Genomic DNA, 17,670 nt, shown 5'->3' on the forward strand with positions numbered 1-17,670 from the left:
AGCGGTTGAGTCTTGGTGAAGGATGTTTTCCACTGATGTCGTGGGAAAAGGCCACACAGGGGGAGGACCCCCCCTCACCACCATGGAGGCTCCGTCTCAAGTCCTCACCCCAGGCTCAGGGATGTTTCTGAACACGAGACGTTTCTTCCTTCCTTCCTCTGCCAGTTATTTGCTAACGACTGGGTAACCGGTTGAGTGGGATGCACAGGAGCCGGTCACCCTGGCTGCAGGGGAGGGGACACCGATCTGAGATCTGGCTTCAGCCTGCTCTGTCGCCAGGCGACGTTCGCCACGTGGTGGCACGATCCTGCCTCCCCATTTCTTCGTGTGTAAGTTGCCAGATGCCGAGCGGGCACGACCACCGCCTGCAGATCACGGGTTAATTATTGATCTATATAAAGAGCCTTTGCAAAATGTTTTGGTTCGAGGCAAAGTAGAATGGGCTCTTTGGTGGTTTCCCAGCCATACGCTGCCACCGAGAGCAGAATCCCCACACTGTTCTTAAACGTTGAACTTAATTTTTTGAGTAGATAATGTTTTCACGTGGTTCGTATGTCGTGATGTTATAAAAAGGTTTACACTGAGAAATTCTGTCCCATTCCTTCATCTACCTCACTGTCCCCCTGCCATAGGTGATCATTTTTACTATTTTTTGTGTAAGCTTTTATTTGTATAAATACAAGCAATTGTAAGTATACATTTACATTTATTTTGAAACTCATATACGTAATTTATATGTATATTCCCCTCTCTTTTCACATAAAGAGAGGTACATTCTGCACCTCGCGTGCTTCCCTTGCTAGCATATCCCGCAGGGCTTTTCGTACGCGAGGACCTTGTCCTTTGTTGTCGATACGTGGTGTCCGAGCCCGTGTGGCCAGTGAGTCGAGAAGGGCCCCGGCTGGAGGGGACACACAGTCGGTGGCAACCTGGTTACTCTTGCTGGTGGCCCCGGGAGTTTATGCAGGGACAGACTTTCTGTGTCGCTCCCCTTCCATCGGAGTCCTGCCCCGCTGCGGTCCTGAGGGGGGAGGGAGGATGCCGTTCTTGTGCTCTGCTAGGCATCCCCAGCTCCGCACTCGGTGGTCACCGCTTCGCCTGTTCGCGTGACAAAGGCACGTTCTGGCCCTAGCCCTCTTCTGCGAGGCCTCTTTCCAGGGTTTGATGTTTGTAATGTCCTGCACTTTCCTCTTCCCTTCAAATGGAATTCTTAAAACCTTTGTGGATGCCTCTGCCTTACGGTTGTTAAAGCAAACCCGTCAGTCCTAGCGCTCATTTATTCTTATTCGCGGCTGTTCCATAGCCCTTGATGTTAGAGGGCTCCGCGGAGGCGGGTAGGCATCTGGAGGCCTTCCACGCCTGTCTGTCTGTCCTGGCAGTTACAGGGAAGCTGGGTCTTGACGAAGACCTGAGGTTCTAGCCATGTTTGGAAGTCGAAAGAGTCTTCCAGGAGCCCCCCAGAAGCCCTCTCGATGGCGAGTGCCCCTCGTTTATCTTCTCATCCCTCTCTCCTGAGGGATTTGGCTGTCAGCGGTTTTGTTCTGGGCTTTGGCCTAAAATTTTTTATAATAGGCATCAGCCCACCAGGGCATTCTATGTTCTTTGTGATGTGTGGATACAGTGGGTGCGTCCTGTGGCTTCTGACTGACTTGTCCTGGGCTGCCGTTTTTGTACTTGGGTCGTGGGTTTATTTTAGTGCTAGCTTAAACTGACAACTTCCCTTTGAGTCTGGCAGCAACAATTTTTCCTGCGTCTATCACTTGTGTGTTTCTTGGGGTTTCCCTCACGTTGCTACTTACTGAACGGTAGTAGGTGCCAGATTGAGGACTGGCTTCACGCTCTGACTTCCAGTGTCTCAGTGGCAGGTTGTTACCAGGAACCCTCTAGGAATCCGTACCAGGCTCAGTCTTTATTAGGAAATATTGGGCCCAAAGTGGCTGTCTGTTTTATTAGTTGATAAATCCCTCTGAAAGCAAATTTGGCCAACAATTTGCTAACCCAACTCTAACATCTGTAGGACTGGAATATTCTATATTCCTCTTCTTATGTTTGGAAGTCAAGTGGTCTGGGGCAGCTTGCTCTGCAGAGCTGGACAGTTGTCCTCTGGGACTCTGTATTAGGTGACCATGTGACAGAAAGCCTGCAGCCTGGCAGCCAGCTATAAATGTATGGCTGATGAAGGGGGCTGGGAGTTCTGCTGATGTTCAGGCGGTGGCAGAGGACCAGGGCGAATGAGGCTTAGAATCACTTGGTGACAGGCAGGGCCTGGAGGAGCCATCCAGGATGATTTGAGTGATGGCCAGCCCCGGGCTCCGTGCGGCTGTTCTGGGCCTGGACACACTATTTAGAGACTCACGTTTCACTTCCTTGGAACTATTTTCTGAATCTTAAAGGACTTACAACATGTGTTGGACTGGGTATTTGTTACCTTGGCAGATATGTCCCGAGCCCCACCCATGTGCCCGAGCCATGTAGGCGCTGGTCCGCACCCACGTAGGCATCCCTGCTTACCATGTGCGTGTGGGGGCTTAGGAGGCGCTTTCGTCGACTAATAACACAGTTGATTTTTTTTTTTTTTAACCTCAGTATCTCTGCTGCTTTTGAGACCTGAGTTACTGGTAAATATGGGAAACTTTTCACATTTGGTTCCTGGGGTGGGGGGCCCTGCACCCAGTTGGCAGCTCTGTGTTCTAAAGTATATGTTGTTCGTTTGAGTGTCCTGGGGGAGAGGCCTCACTTACTGGTTTCTTCCCGCTTTCCCGTTGGACACCCCCATCTCGTAGTCCCTACCCCCTCCCCGAAGCTGACATTTAGAAGGTGCTTCTGGAAAGGGCTTAGCGACTGCACCTGTGGCTGGGCCTCACAAAGCAGAGGCCCGTGGCCCACCGGGTGACCGGTGGGGTGACAGCTGTCTCGGGAATCATTCACTAAGGGTCTGGAGTGCCCCTGCCCAGCAGCGGGTGGGGTGACCGGAATGGCTTCTCTTCAGGACCGTGAAGTGGGTGTTCATGGTCTTTGGCTCTTTTCTTCCAGTGACACGAAAGTAGGGAAACCTGGTGATGGTGGATTCATGCCCTTCGGATTCTCTGGCGTCCTCTCGGGTGCAGCAACCTGCTTCTACGCCTTCGTGGGCTTTGACTGCATTGCCACCACAGGTACGCCGCCCGCCGTCCGGAGCCCGGGCGGAGGGTCCTCCTTTCTCGTCAGATGGGCTGGACTGACTTTACCCACAGGTTGCTGTTTTCCTTCCTGCGGGCATGTGCCGGCTGCAGCTCTTTCACACATGAGTACCGTGTAGATTTGTAGCTTCCTGCTAATCTTCCCCCCCCTTTATCACTTCCCCAAGCGGCAGCGCCTGACAGGAAAGTCTGCATCATGAACGTGACTAACGTTCAGAATGGGATCATGACAGCCGTAGCTGCAGCCTGATTTCATATCTGTGCATCATCCGGGAGAAATGAGGCCATTAAAAATATTGTTCTTCTTGTGATTGAATAGGCTGGGCTCTATCAGGCCTCCTGAATTTTCTCTGCCAAAGAAAACAAGTCTTTTCCTTGGCTGAACCACGGAGTAAAGGCCTAGAACGCCATCCCTGGGCGTCTGGGTCTTCTGGCCTGTGTTGGGAGAGCCCCCCCCGTGGGTCCCAGAAGCCCGAAAGACCGTGTTTCCCACTGGGCCGAGCACTGCGGGGTAGTCATTCATGGGGGGCACGGGCTCTCTGGACACTGAAAGTCTTCAGGCGTCTTCTGGGTTCGTGGGGATGCCCCTCGCTGGCTCGCCCTCCTGGGCCTGACTCCTTGCTGCTTCCAGGTGAAGAAGTCAAGAACCCTCAGAAGGCCATCCCCGTGGGGATTGTCGCTTCCCTCCTGATTTGCTTTATTGCTTACTTCGGGGTGTCTGCCGCCCTCACACTCATGATGCCGTACTTCTGCCTGGACAAGGACAGCCCCCTGCCCGATGCCTTCAAGCACGTGGGCTGGGAAGGTGCCAAGTATGCGGTGGCTGTCGGCTCCCTCTGTGCTCTCTCTACCAGGTGAGGCCTCTGAAGCTCTTGGGAAGGTAAGCTGTAGCGGGCCGTGTGAGGCCTGACGCACAGGGGGTGCTGTTCACGTCACTCTTTGCCCTTGAAGTCGAACCAGCACCCCAACCCTGATGATGTGGTTTCTCCCCTTGTTGTTATCAACCAAACCGCGAGCTGTTACTGATCTTTCATTCTGGAGAGTCGGGGGCCCACTTTCTAACATCATCTGCTCAGCAAGGCTGGCTTTCTGTCCCCAGCTTTGGCCTCTGGACCAGGCCACCTCTTTGAACACCGTAATTTGGCCATAGAGGAGAGGCTCCCTTGAGAAAGGGAATTGCCTTTTAATAAGAAACATTTTGCCCCTGGAATTCCTATTAGCCTGTATATATAGGGAATATTTGGTAAACATTGATTAACCACAGAGAGATCCTCGTGAACGCAGCAGTCCTTTTATTTTCTGTTTGAGCTAGAGTTATCGTGGGAATGAATACAGAATTTCCCTTTCATAAAAATTATGACTAGACCCTACCCTTGTTTACGTTAGACATTTGCCATTCACTGACTCACAGCCACCGTAAGTGCTTTTTTCGGGGTTGATGTATTGAAATTTGTCTTGTAGCCGTGGACTTCACCTGGCTTGGAGGGTGGCAGCTCTTGGCGAGAAGTTCAGGGCTCCCTCTCGGTGGTGTGCATCATGGCAAACCACACAGTGGTCACATTTGGTGCCTTTTTTCCCGAGGAGTTGGTGTCACAGGTGCACTTTGCCTCTTCCTCCCGTCTAGTCTTTTAGGTTCCATGTTCCCCATGCCTCGAGTTATCTATGCCATGGCTGAAGATGGACTGCTGTTTAAATTTTTGGCCAAAATCAACGATAGGACCAAAACACCAATAATCGCCACGTTGACCTCAGGTGCCATTGCTGGTAAGAATTCCACATGCCAGTATTTTAACTGTTGAGTCCTCAGGGAAATATCTTGAGTTGTATTGGTCTGTGAGAAGTTGGAGCTGGCCCTTTTCATGTTTGGTTTTCACCATCGGAACCTGGATTACTGCCAGATAACTGCCCTTTTGACTTAAGGGGGAGGCCGGTTGTACAGAGGATGTGATGGAATTCTCAAAAAGTTGAATTATTTTATTATTATTGCCCTCTGATTGGGCAGGGCGTGGAACACGTACTGTTTCTTCAGAGCTGTTCACATTGCCCCTTTTCTGAATGTCCCTGAGTAGACTTGGGTGGGGTGACATCTTCGTGCGTGGTATAAGCCAGGTGACTTTCTTAGTCCTGGAGATTCATTGTCCGGGTATCTTCGCCTGGGAATTCTCGGGGAAATGAGAATCCCTTAGTATCAGTGTCTTATGAAGTGTGCTCCTATTTTCCAGGAGATATCGAGGGTGTTGCTGGGGTCAAGTGCCGTATGAGTTTATAAATATTGCAGCCTCAGAGGCTCAGAGGAGATTATCAGGTTATCTTCTCAAATATCAGGTTCCTCACCAAGAGGACAGTTTTGAAGCTGAAATCAGTGCCCACAGAACCTTTGGAGTGATGTGATATTCCAGGGGCTCCTGATAAAGAAAAGGGGAGCCTCGAAGGAAACTTACATGCATATACACCGTGCTGTTGGTTTTCTGTATTTTCTCCTTTAATAATGGCCCCTCCTAGCCCCATGGGGCAGGCACTATCCCATTGCACAGAGATGCGAAGTGAGGAGGTACACCCACACCCAGTAGATCTGGCTCTTGGTTCCTGGTTTGTCTTTCTGCCAAAGTGGCTGGCTCCTTCCAGGGTGTGAGTGGCGCAGTGGGTCTTTTTGGTATAGTAGGACACGTTCAGTCTGTACCGCGGGGATTGCCATATAGCCATTGGTAAGACATTTGACCACCTTACATGAACGAATTGTTGTTAGTAGTATTTATGCCCTTAGCAAAGTGTGCTTAGTCGTGTGGATTAATGTTATCTAATGAAAGAAAGCTGGTGTTTCATTATTTAACACATTTGTTGTGTCATTGTACAATCTTGACAGTGACCTCAGTGGTTAGGTTAAGGGACACCGTATGTCAGGATGTGACCAGGATATTTAAGAGGTTAAGGAATTGGAAATAGCAAATGTTTTTTCAGTATTTACATGCAATTTGATTATATTGAAGACTGGCCTTTAATTTCCTTCCTGTGCTGATCAAGGGAGATCAAATTACAATCTTTAAAGTGACTGGAAAGCACACACGTTCACCAAACCGGGGATTTGCTCCTTCTTTTCATTTGGCGGGGGTGGGAAATAAGTGTGTGGTTTTCGAAAACCACCCCACGTGGGAACAGTGTGGCTTGAGTTTCTGTGTGAGTGGGAATGTTGGCATCTGCGGCATGCACGGTCGGGTACTATTCTCGTTGTCCATCAGGCCCAGCATTGCCCTTTGATCCTGTTGTTGAGCCCCGGTTTAAATTTCTTGTAGTCGGAGTGATCTATAGGGGCTTGAGAAGCATTTGTGGAAAAGTCATGGCTTTGTGTTGATGTTTTAACTTGCGTTGTTTGCATGTGATATTTGAAAATATCCCAAAGTAGATATATCCAAGTTTGTTTTTTTTGTTTGTTTGTTTTTTTTTTTAACGTTTATTTATTTTTGAGACAGAGAGAGACAGAGCATGAACGGGGGAGGGTCAGAGAGAGGGAGACACAGAATCCGAAACAGGCTCCAGGCTCCGAGCCGTCAGCACAGAGCCCGACGTGGGGCTCGAACTCACGGACCGTGAGATCATGACCTGAGCCGAAGTCGGCCGCTCAACCGACTGAGCCACCCAGGCGCCCCTCCAAGTTATTTTTTAAATGGGAAACTTTCCATGTATACCCACATAAATAGAGATATATACTCTCATAAAAATTACAAAAGATTTTCAAATAATCATGCATGTTGTATTTTTTTTAAGTGGGGGTCATGGTAAAGCTAATGCTATCGTTTGTGGAAGTAACACTGCTTTCCATGCTCATCTGTCTGGGTTAGGAGCCCCTGTGAGTCCTCCCAGAGCACTGGACTGGACGTCACCCACCTGCTCATTACTGTTGCCTGCTGATGCCTAAGTCTTAGATGATTCACTCAGGGAGGCCAGAGGCTATCTGGTCTGCCCTGTTTGTTGGTGTACATGTAGTGCTCATTGACTGGCACACCCTCAATGAGTGCTGGGTGGATGGATGATGGATAAGTGGTTGGATGGCTGGCCGGATGGATAGGTGATGGGGGATGGATGGATGGATGGATGGATGGATGGTGGGTAGATAGATGGATAGATACACCTGACCGTGAGTCTGCTTGGTACAGAGAAAGACACCCTGGACTCAGAGCCACAAGCACCTAGCTGAGATCCTGACTTTTCCACTTCCTGGCTGTGTGACCTTAGACAAGTCTCCCGACGTCTTTGACTTCAGTTTCTCCCATCTGTAGAGTAGGGATAGCTTGCAAAGTCGCCGTAAGGATCAATAAAGGTCATGTTGATCAAAGTACTCTCTCTATAAATGTTAACTATCATCACCGTCTGCTGAGGACTGTGTGTGTGATTTAATTCTGAGCTTTTCTTCCTTTTAAGCAATATCACCATGTCTTTGCATGGAAAGGGCTGGGGTGAGAAAGCAAGTGAAAGCAACATCCCCTGTGTGGCCTGGATCACGGATGGGTGGTGGTTCTGGCTGTAAGTGTGCGTAGAGGGCCATCCACGGATCCTGATGTTTGTCTCCTCCCCAGCTGTGATGGCCTTTCTCTTTGACCTGAAGGACTTGGTGGACCTCATGTCAATTGGCACTCTCCTGGCTTACTCTTTGGTGGCTGCCTGTGTGTTGGTCTTACGGTACGTATGGCTCTTCTGGGTTCCGTGGCAGAAAGGTGCCCCCTGTTAGCCTTTTAAAAGATCAAGTGAATGGTTTATACAGTGTAAATTTTAGGTTGTTGGTAGCTCCTTTGGGAACTCTCCTGGAGAGGGTGGGATTTGGTGGTTGAGAGCCTAGTTACGGAGAACGTCGTTGAAGAGGAAGAGTCAGGGCACCCGCCTCTCACTACTACGTGCCCTCATTTTTCTGGTGAGATATTGGGAGGATAGAGACAGGTTCTCCGCCCAACTGTCGGGCCTGGATCCAGGGAACAGAGTTTTTGCAGGCTTAGGGGAATGGTTTCGGTTCGGTCCAGGTTCTTAGTTCGGAGGGCACTGGCACGGGGGACTAGTCTTGGTGGGAATGGGAGGAATCCAAGTTGTGTGGAGCTGAGGTCAGTGTGGTGCTTCTCCAGCAGCATTGCACTACCACTGGAGGAGTGAGCTGCTGTGTGGGGCGCGGAGCGGCCAAGGTTGATGACGTTCAACAAGACTTTCCAGGTTCTGGCTGCTTTAGCCTTGTGTGGTCCAGACCAGCCCCAAGGATGCCCATAATAAAGCAGCTCTGGGCCTGGGCTTGGTGTCCCCTTCCCAGCTGCTGCAGTGCCCTGCTCCCAGAGCACCCCCCCCCCTCCCCGACTCCGATTTTCCTTGCTCTGAAAGGACAGGGCTCTCCTTCCTCACTACCAGGAGTGGCTCAAGGGAGCACTTAGCACGGGAATATGGAGTCATGGAGACTCTCAATGGTGGTCACCTGGAGTACTTGCAAGATCCTTAATCCCATTTCTAACGTGCTTAGCATCACCATGTATGTCAGGCCTCAGTTGAGCCTCAACAGGGGCTGTGTGGAATCAGCTAAAACTAGTTTGCTAGTTTTCTGACCACGTATTCCTTCCTAAGGGCTCAACACTGGCGTCTTTTCCGAGGTCCCCTCACATTCTTAATTGACTGGTGTTAACATAAGTGAATCAGTGAAAAACTGGTTAAGTATCTTTATGTTCACTCTTACATTATATGCAAAATAATTCCGCAAGCACTCTGGTTTTTCACAGCTGGTAGAAACGATTTGAGCTCTGTTGTTTTGGGTGGAAGATAAGGAGCCTCATTTAATATGAATGCTTTACTTGCAGGAAGCTCGTGTCTTGGAAATCAGGCCACAGGCTCAGTCCTTCAGCCAGCTGTATAAAGTTATTTATTCTAAGGCATTTGGAGTTTTAAAATAAATTGATCCAATTAAGTCTCACAAACAGAATTTCTCAAATCCGTCAGCATGCAGACACGTTTCTCTGGCTCTCTAGACCAAGTGGGATCCTAATGTTACTGCGTTCTATTTCCGTTTGTATTTTTAGTTCCCTTCAGCCATGGTTCTGTTGGAAGTGGCCTAATATCTTAAGCATCCAAGGGCCAGTGCTACTTCTCAGAGCAAGAGAAACCACGTCAGGACATTCCTCTGGGCTGGTTCACGGGGGAGGTCAAATTGTCTCAAATCCGAGACGCCAAGGAGGGTGTTGCCCAGAAGCGGGAACAGAAGGCGGGGACTCAGCTCCCCTCCTCTGGATCTGCTTTGTCAGAGAATGCGTCATCCTGACCATCTTCTTCCCATTTTATGCTTCGTGTCCTGGGCAACTTAGGACTTGAGTTAGTGTGTGTCCTCCTGCCCTTCTAAAGCACATTTTGGCGGTCATGCACTGCGTTTCTTTACAGGTATCAGCCAGAGCAGCCTAACATGGTATACCAGATGGCCAGAACCACCGATGAACTAGATCACGTGGACCAGAATGAATTGGTGAGCACCAGTGATTCCCAGACAGGCTTTTTACCAGAAGCAGAAAGGTTTTCTTTGAAAACCATACTTTCACCCAGAAATATGGAGCCTTCCAAATTCTCCGGGCTAATTGTGAACATTTCAACCAGCCTCATAGGTAAGAGCCTGCCCTTCCCGTAAGGTGTTTGGGGTCTTGCTCGTCGGCATTGTATGGTTTCTTGTCGCTGGTGGTGGAGGCAAGTGCAGGAAAGGATAAGCCTGTGTCTTGCTGCTGGACCGTGGTGGTGGTTGATGGCTGCAGAAGTACAGCCTCCCTCTCCATAGGTTTTGGGGAAACTGAGGATATCTGTGGGGATTTGAAACAAGATTGAATTGCGCCTCTCTCTCTCTCTCCCTCCCTCTCCCCCCTCCTTAGCAATTCTTATCCTCACCTTCTGCATTGTGGCTGTGCTTGGAAAGGAGGCACTGACAAAAGGGGACCTGTGGGCAATCTTTATGCTCACCATATCTGCCCTTCTCTGCTCAGTGGTGACAATCATCATCTGGAGGCAGCCTGAGAGCAAGACCAAGCTCTCCTTTAAGGTGAGCAGCCCTAAGGGGCCCCTAGGGAGCCACCTGGCAGGTTCCCGCACATGTGCCACGGACCGCGGGCTCTGCCAGGCTCGGGTATCTGCGGGGGGGCTTGCCGGCCAGCCTCCGAAAACATGAGACGCAGACAGTACCTGCTGAGGGGGGCCGGTCCTGAAGGAAGGCACCCTTCCCTGCCCTGCCTCTCAGGTGTCACAGCACACCTCTCCGCGGGGGCTTTTCATCCATGGATCCAGGGGGATCACGTGGCGTCACCAAGCCTTGGAGGTGACACAAATAATAAAGCAGTCCACTGTTGGAGATAAGTGGAAGTCCCTCTTCTAGCCCTTTCTTTAGCAGGAGAATAGGAAGGGGGGGGGAATCAGAATAGAGCTCACTTCGGCACTTAGTAGCTTAGAACCAGACTCCCACCAGCGCTGCCCGCGTGTGGGCACGTCTGTGTGTGTGCATGTGGGCTGGGCTACGCTCACTCCCTCCTCCCCATGTAAATCGCACAGTCCGTCCGAATCTCGGGGACCCTATTGTTTCCTAGGTAGTTTCGCTAAAGGATTCAAAAGGCATCGTCCCCACGCGCCCCTCTCCCTGCAGACTTGACACTCACCTGGTATCTTTGCAGGTGCCTTTCTTGCCCGTACTTCCCGTCCTGAGTATCTTTGTGAACGTCTATCTCATGATGCAGCTGGACCAGGGCACGTGGGTCCGGTTCGCAGTGTGGATGCTAATAGGTACGTGAGATCTTGGATTGCACTGTGACGGCGTCTCTCAGAGCCCCCCCCGCCCCCCCACCAGTCCCCAGAGCCGGTGCTGTGCTGCTCAGTCCTCTTTCCTGCAACTTGGCTGGGTGCCTCTTGTCATTGAGCCTCCTTCCCTTCAGATTTCAAAACGTAGTGAAAACACGTCGTCCGCGGTTTTCTCTCAAAAAGGACCTCCTAGTAGATTGTGGGTCCTCCTCTCCCCTTCAGATGCTTTTCATTTTAATAGCTCTTGCCTGAACTAGTTATGTCACTGGGCGCAAGTGGAAGGTAACAAGAGCGAGGCTGTGAGTCTGCTGTTGACAAAGCACCGATTCACCTCCCCTGACACGAGAAGGCCTGGACCGTGCCTCCCCCGGCCCGGCCAGTAGCTGCCCACTGGCCCACGTGGGCTGTGCGTGTTGGTGGGGTCTGCGGGAGGCTTGGGGGTGACCGTGTGGTTGCTGGCCCTGCTGGGGGCTGACCGTGGCCCTCCCCCTCCCTGAGCCTCCGACACCAGGGACTACGGAAAATGGACTCAGACTCCATCCTTGGCACTGATACCTGGGGAGCGGGCCTCGTCTCTCGCCCCTCGGCGTCCCCGGCAAGAGCAAGGACTCCAGGCCTGTGTTTTCTGCCAAAGCCCTCGGCCCTGCGTCACCACACTTAGGGGCAGATAGCTGCCGCCTCACGGTCGTGCTCTGCAGGCCCCACGTCCGCACGGTGTAGCCTGAGCTGGTTCCACAGATGCCCCCACAGAGCCTTCCTGGGAGAGAGCCGGCTCGGGGGGAGCCGCTCATTCCCGCGTCCCAGACGTGAGCTCCCGGGATGTGCTCCAAGCCGTTGGCTTCTTTCCAGGGCTTTTGGTGGCTGAGCCCTTCCTTTAAGGCCCGCTCTCCTTGCGTCCCTGACATGGGCCCGAGTCCTTAGGTGGCTAGTTAGAAGCTCAGATCTCTGGGCCCCACCACAGACCTTTGGAGCCCCCGACACTGGAATGGACTGAGAAAACAGAGGCAGTCAGGGCCGTGGAGGCCACACGAATAGCCTGGGGAGCCCTGGTTGGAACAGTCCCACCCCTGTTGGAAATCCCACCCTTGCGGGAAACAGTATGACTGCTGGAGCGTCCGTCCTGTCCCCTCCAGTGGCCACGGGGCACCAACTAGGTGGTCAGTGGATGAAGCTGAGGGACCAGCACCCCTCCGGGGACCCCCAGCTGCTCCCCCTGCTCAGGAACTGCTCCAGTGTGAGGCTGCCCCTGGAGCGTGCCTTCGCTGCCTGGAGGGGCGAGACCGAAACCTTTGCAGGCTGGAGCGGAGGAGTCCCGTGTGTCTCCAGATACAGAAAGTGAGCCCACAAGGGCTGCTTGCTGTGGGCGCAGGCCTGGGTCCGGCAGCACGGAGAGACTTTCCCATGGGGCCACGTGACTCCCCCAGAGCTGCTCTGCCCTCTGCCCTTGAGCGCTGCCTGCCCTGTTCACTCCCGGTCTCTGCTCTCGGCCCGCAGGCTTCATCATCTACTTTGGCTACGGTCTGTGGCACAGCGAGGAGGCGTCCCTGGCCGCCGAGCAAGCAAGGACTCCTGACGGCAATCTGGACCATTGCAAGTGACACACAGCCCCGCCCCCAGAGGTGGCAGCAGCCCTGAGGGATGCCCGCAGAGGTCCGGGAGCACCTCGCTCTCTCCACCAGTGCATCAGGACCCCCCCCCCCCCCACATCCAAGCCCCACCGCAGCAGAAGGTGCAGCTACTTGAAACGCAGCCTCGGCCCACAGCCCGTGTGTCTTGCACAGACTTGCCCCGTGGCTGGTGGCACCAGGTCCCAGTCACCTCTCTCAGCAACCCGGCTGGGGCCATTTGGCTGTGGTTTCCACTGTGTCTCCTGACGTCCCTCTGAACAAAGAGAACAGCTCCCGTCCTCGCCGGCTCTGTGTCCGTGCTGCTGCGGCCGCAGAACGGCGGCCACCTTTTCTCGTCACCTTGGGAGTCCAGGCCCCCCCACCCAGGACCGCTCTGGCACTGAACACGTGCATACTCCACACTTTCCGCAGCCACCTCCCTGCTCAACCCTGATGGCCGACCGTACACGCAGGATGAGTCACCCAGACAGTGCGTCCCCAGTAGTGCTCCCCCCGGAGCCAAAGGACAGCTTAGAAAGGAGAAGCAGGACTGGTTTCCTTCTCCCACTCCTGTCCTCTGTGCTTCCAGAAGGGGTCGTGAGGAACGTGAGCCCTCCCTCACTTCCTCTTCCTGGCACCGGCTCTGCCCCGACAGCTGACGGAACCCGGCCCGCTCCATGGTGGCACCGAGGCCACCGCGGGAACCAGGCGGAAGGACCGAGGGCTGGCCGGCTCCGTTCCTCACGCCTGAGCACAGGGCCCTCCGCCAGCTGTGCTCCCTCCGGGCCCAGGCCAGTTCTTGCTGCTTCTGGCGTCTTGCACGAAGGCGGCGTGTCCCGAGCAACCAGAACGTGACGCTGCGTTTACGTGGGCCTGGCCTGAGATCAGCAGAGCTTAGAGCGCTGTTCTCTGTGGGTCTCTGCCAAGCGCTGACTCCCTCCCTCTGGCGCGTGCGGGTCAGTTTCTCGAGTGTTGCCAGGCTCCCAAGGCAGGCGTCTGCTCCTCCTGACGCGATGGTGGCCGGTTCTCCCAGCTGCTTCTGGCCCCTGAGGTGATCTCTTTGGCCCTTCTCTTCTCTGTAATCAAGCTGAGTCCCGTCAGCATCTGTGAATCGCTCCAAATTAAGTTGGCGCTTAGTATTAACTTGGAAAATGGCCAAATATTTACTCGGTGTGGGGTCCGCGCGTAAGAATTTGGGGTCCTGTTGCTGTCCCTGTCGTGTATCTGTTGTCCACAAGCTGCAGGTTTGTATATGGGTTTGTAGCCCGGGCGCGGACCTCCTGTCTCCATAAGTTTTAAGCTGGAGAGCCAGCTGGGGTCCCTGTACACAGCGTGCCCCCTCCCACGCACCGGAGCACTCCATGGCTCACACACTTCTTGCCGATAGGAGCCTGAGGAAACACGAGCACTGATTCCATCTTCCTTCCCATTCGAGTGTGGCTCAGGAGCCAGAAGGGCCCCCTGTTGATGGCAGGTGAGGGACACGGGCCTGTGGATCCCCCGGAAAATGTAAATGCTGCTTTTGAAGCCCAGACTCCCATTTCTTCCCCTTCTGGCCTTTGACACAAATATGGTAGAACGAAGCCTGATAAATCGGCGGCACTTGTTTCATCTCCCTCGGTGGCTCCTTGGAGAGAATTGCAGGAATTCACGAAGTGGCCAGGTGGCAGGGTCAGTCGGTGGGGGGTGGCGGCCCGCCTCTGCTCTAGGCCCCGGTCGCCTTGCCGGAAGCTTTATTCTAAATTATCGTTTGTGAATGTTACAGAGGGAGGGGCCTAAGAGCCCAAAGTGTGGGTTTCCAAAGAAAGATATTTAAATTTATGTAGATTGGTGCTGTACAATATTTTGATAAATATTAACTTATTTTGTTGGGGTTCTTCTTGTCTGCTGTCTTTTAGGGTTTGTTAGCTATTTGTTTGCTTGATTCGTCTGTTGTTTTTCCACATAGGCAAAGAGAACTTGAGGGAAAGAGAGTGCCCAAGACGGAAGGCGGAGGGAAGAGAAAAAAATTTTTTTTTAACTTTAATTTCTCTTTCTGAAATGTCTGTGCAAGAGAGCACACAACAGACTGTGTATACAGTTGACGTTTCAGCTGGCATCGTGGATCGTTCTAGCAACCGACAAGGTGTGTTTGCCTGATAACAGACAACATGCCGCGGGGTGAGGGCCTCCTGGCGCGTGAGTCTCCCCCTTCCTCACCCCAAAGCCGGAAAGTGCCTCAGCAAGGCTCACCCGCGCGGTGGTGAAAAGCCCCCGCTGCCTCCCTGTCAGGGCCAGGAGCCTCCCGTTTAGGACAGGACACCTGAGGGGGCATGGATAAATAGTTGGCGAGGTCACCGCGCTTCTGTTGAGAGTAGCTTCTGTGCGGTTGCCAGAGCTTTCCTCTCCTGTACACGAGGACGGTGATGTCGCGAGCGCCGTTTGGGGTAAGCCTCCCCCGTGTGGACAGGCTTTTTCTTACCCCAGCCTTCATGCCTTCTCCGCAAATACACACACATACACACACACACACAGGCAAGAAATAACCACCAGAAGCGCCCGACAGTTGGCGCTTCCCCCCCCACCCCTGCCTCCCCAGTCCAAGCAAGACTGATTCTCGGTGTCATGGCTTGGCCACTATTTTCCTACATCATCAGAAATCCCACACTTCTAGAGATGCCCTTCAGGGACGTTGTGTCTGCTTTTCTCTGTGGCCCAGCCCCAAACAACCCACGTTGGAAAGACCCTTTTGTGTTGAGTAAGCAGCCCTTCCTGCCTCCCGTGGTCCCCCCGCCCTACGTGTTCTCACGACCCCGTGAAGACTCACAAGAAGCGAGCCGTGGAGCCCCAGGACCTCTGCTGAAGAGCGAGGGGTCGCCGGGGAGGCAGTCGGGCTCCGTGGGTGGGGGAGGCCGAGCCTGCTTCCAGGAGGACCGTCAGCAGAAGATTGGGCCTCTGCACACGCCTCAGCCTGCCCCACCGGCTCACACCCCTCGGCCCAACTCTGGGCCCCGTTTGTTTTTCCGAGCCAATAGCGGGGAGCCATAGGGCCATCTTTCCCAAGCTGTTTCGGAAGGACTGCTGAACTGATACTGTTGCCAGAGCCCCTCGGCCCCCTGACTCGTGGTTTTGCTCCACTGAGTCACCTCTGTCAGGACATGGTCCCAGGTGCTGGTGCTGTGGTTCGGGTATCACAGCCCCCCTGCCTGCCACGTGTCCACAGGTGACCGCACCGCAGTGGGGGCTTCACCCACCCCGAGCTCCTCAGGCCCTGGCCCGCTCCCGTGTGCACACCCGGACGAGGCACCTGGCGGTCGTTCGTGGGGCTTCCTGCGTGGCCGTGGCCGCGACCTGGGCTCTGCTGTCTCCCTGCCCCTCCGTCCCTGCCATCCCCACCACTGAGCGGGCGTTCTGAATTGACTGAGGTTTGCAGTCTGCCCAGGATGACCCCGAGCCTGACACCGGCATAGCACAGGGGCAGAATCTGGGCTCTTTGGGGGCGTGTGGGCATGCCTTGTAAAGGCCCCACCCGACTAGGTGGGCTTGTGGGCATTTCAGGGGCCTCGCCAACCTGTTGGCTCTGTGCCAGGGCCCATCTTCTGGATTCACATGTCCTGCTTTCACACATCTAGTATGAGCCGATTGCTCTGTCGGCTCCCTAGGGCCATCTCCGTGCCAGGCCCCGTCCCCGAGGAGTCCTGGCACGGACGGAGAAGTGTTTCCAGGCACGTCGGCACTCTGCCGGACACAGGTGTGTGACGCTTGTGTGCGGAACTGTTACAGAGTTACCGGCAGATGGAACTGAATATGTGTTACATATATTTGTCACGTATAATTTAAGATCGGTGTTTGCCATCATCACGAGAGTATTGTAAGGCTCCTTAGGGAGAGTGAGAGACCTTTTGTTGGACTCTTGTGGACTTTTTTTTGGTATGAAGTGCTTTATCCAGTGGTGCAAGAGGATGCACTCCGTATTTCATCATCAGAGTTATGATGCCTAATGGGTTTGTAAGGCAAAAAAAAAAAAAACAAAAAAAGTCAACTGACTTCGATACTATATTCATCACTAGAAGCCAGAGTGTTTATGTGCCCGTCGCTTCATTGAGCGGCAGTGCTCTCTTTCAAGAGGGACGGGGACCAGCCAAGGGTCTCAGGGCACAGTTATCAAGGACCCCTACTGGATCACCCTGTAAGTGTGTTGAACTGCTGGCTGAAAAACCCACATGAAATAAAGACCTTGGCTGTGAAGTCCAGATTGAATTTCTCAGGGTATGAGCATGTCCCACAGGGTCAGGAAGACGCGCTAAGACTTTGTTAAATTATTAACAAGGTATATGACTTTGTGTTTCTTGATGACAGACTTTTTTCTTTTTTAAAGTTTGGGATTTATTTTCCCGTTTGAGAAGTTGTAATATATGTATTTAAAATAAGTTTCCCGCTTAAGTTGTGCCTTTCAGCGTCGATGGATCTAAGAAGCACAGAGGGTGATGATCCTGGTGAGGGCTGGTTTATTATCAAACCTGAAGAGCTGTGGTTTCTCCAGTAAACTTTTTCTTCTCCTGAACGTGCAGCCGTTGTTAAAAGAATTGTGTTTCTCATTCTGTAAATTGTATAATGTTTTTTGCTTGTTTGATGTTCTATTTTTCTAATAGTTTTCTTATAGTTTCTTACAATTGTGATACTAGATTAAGATTCTGACACCCAACTGCAAAGCAGCCTGTCTCTGCTGGCCCCTCCTGGTTTTATTTTAAGGACAAGCGTATAGGTCATCCATCACCTTTAAAAAAAATGTGAAACTGCTCTGTATCCCATTTTTGCTGACAACACTGTATGTTGACAACCTCCTACTATATGTTGTAAAATCAAACTATTTTGTGGTACATTATCTCATGCTTCTGCAAACTCTAATAAATTCTGTCTCAAGCATTGTGGCCGCTCACAGCGTGTTCTCAAGCATTGTGGCCGCTCTTGGCTGGGTCCCCAAGCCTGGCAGTGCCCCATAGAGAGTTCCAGATCTCGCCCTTTGCTTCTTGAGTCTTTTCCCGGTTCCCTACAGCCGGATGTTGTAATGCCCTGTTTTCCTTCGGCCATTTGGTGGAAACCCTCATTCCATGAAATAG

The 17,670-nt window shown here is 52.6% G+C and overlaps 1 protein-coding gene across 2 annotated transcripts in view; it reads left to right on the forward strand.

Moving 5' to 3' along the window:
- SLC7A1 (solute carrier family 7 member 1) overlaps positions 1–17,475 on the forward strand; it is an 80,844-nt gene extending 63,369 nt beyond the window's left edge. For both annotated transcript variants that reach the window (XM_053900641.1, XM_019447881.2), the window contains exons 6-13: positions 3,034–3,155; positions 3,811–4,033; positions 4,804–4,943; positions 7,751–7,853; positions 9,576–9,793; positions 10,052–10,218; positions 10,841–10,949; positions 12,459–17,475. In XM_053900641.1, the coding sequence (XP_053756616.1) occupies positions 3,034–3,155; positions 3,811–4,033; positions 4,804–4,943; positions 7,751–7,853; positions 9,576–9,793; positions 10,052–10,218; positions 10,841–10,949; positions 12,459–12,562 (1,186 nt within the window). In that variant the 3' untranslated portion in view covers positions 12,563–17,475. The remainder of the gene's footprint in view (positions 1–3,033; positions 3,156–3,810; positions 4,034–4,803; positions 4,944–7,750; positions 7,854–9,575; positions 9,794–10,051; positions 10,219–10,840; positions 10,950–12,458) is intronic.
- Positions 17,476–17,670: the final 195 nt, after the last annotated feature.

Source organism: Panthera pardus, unplaced genomic scaffold (genome assembly GCF_024362965.1).
Source record: "Panthera pardus isolate Hobbes unplaced genomic scaffold, ASM2436296v1 HiC_scaffold_1, whole genome shotgun sequence".
NCBI lineage: Eukaryota > Metazoa > Chordata > Mammalia > Carnivora > Felidae > Panthera > Panthera pardus.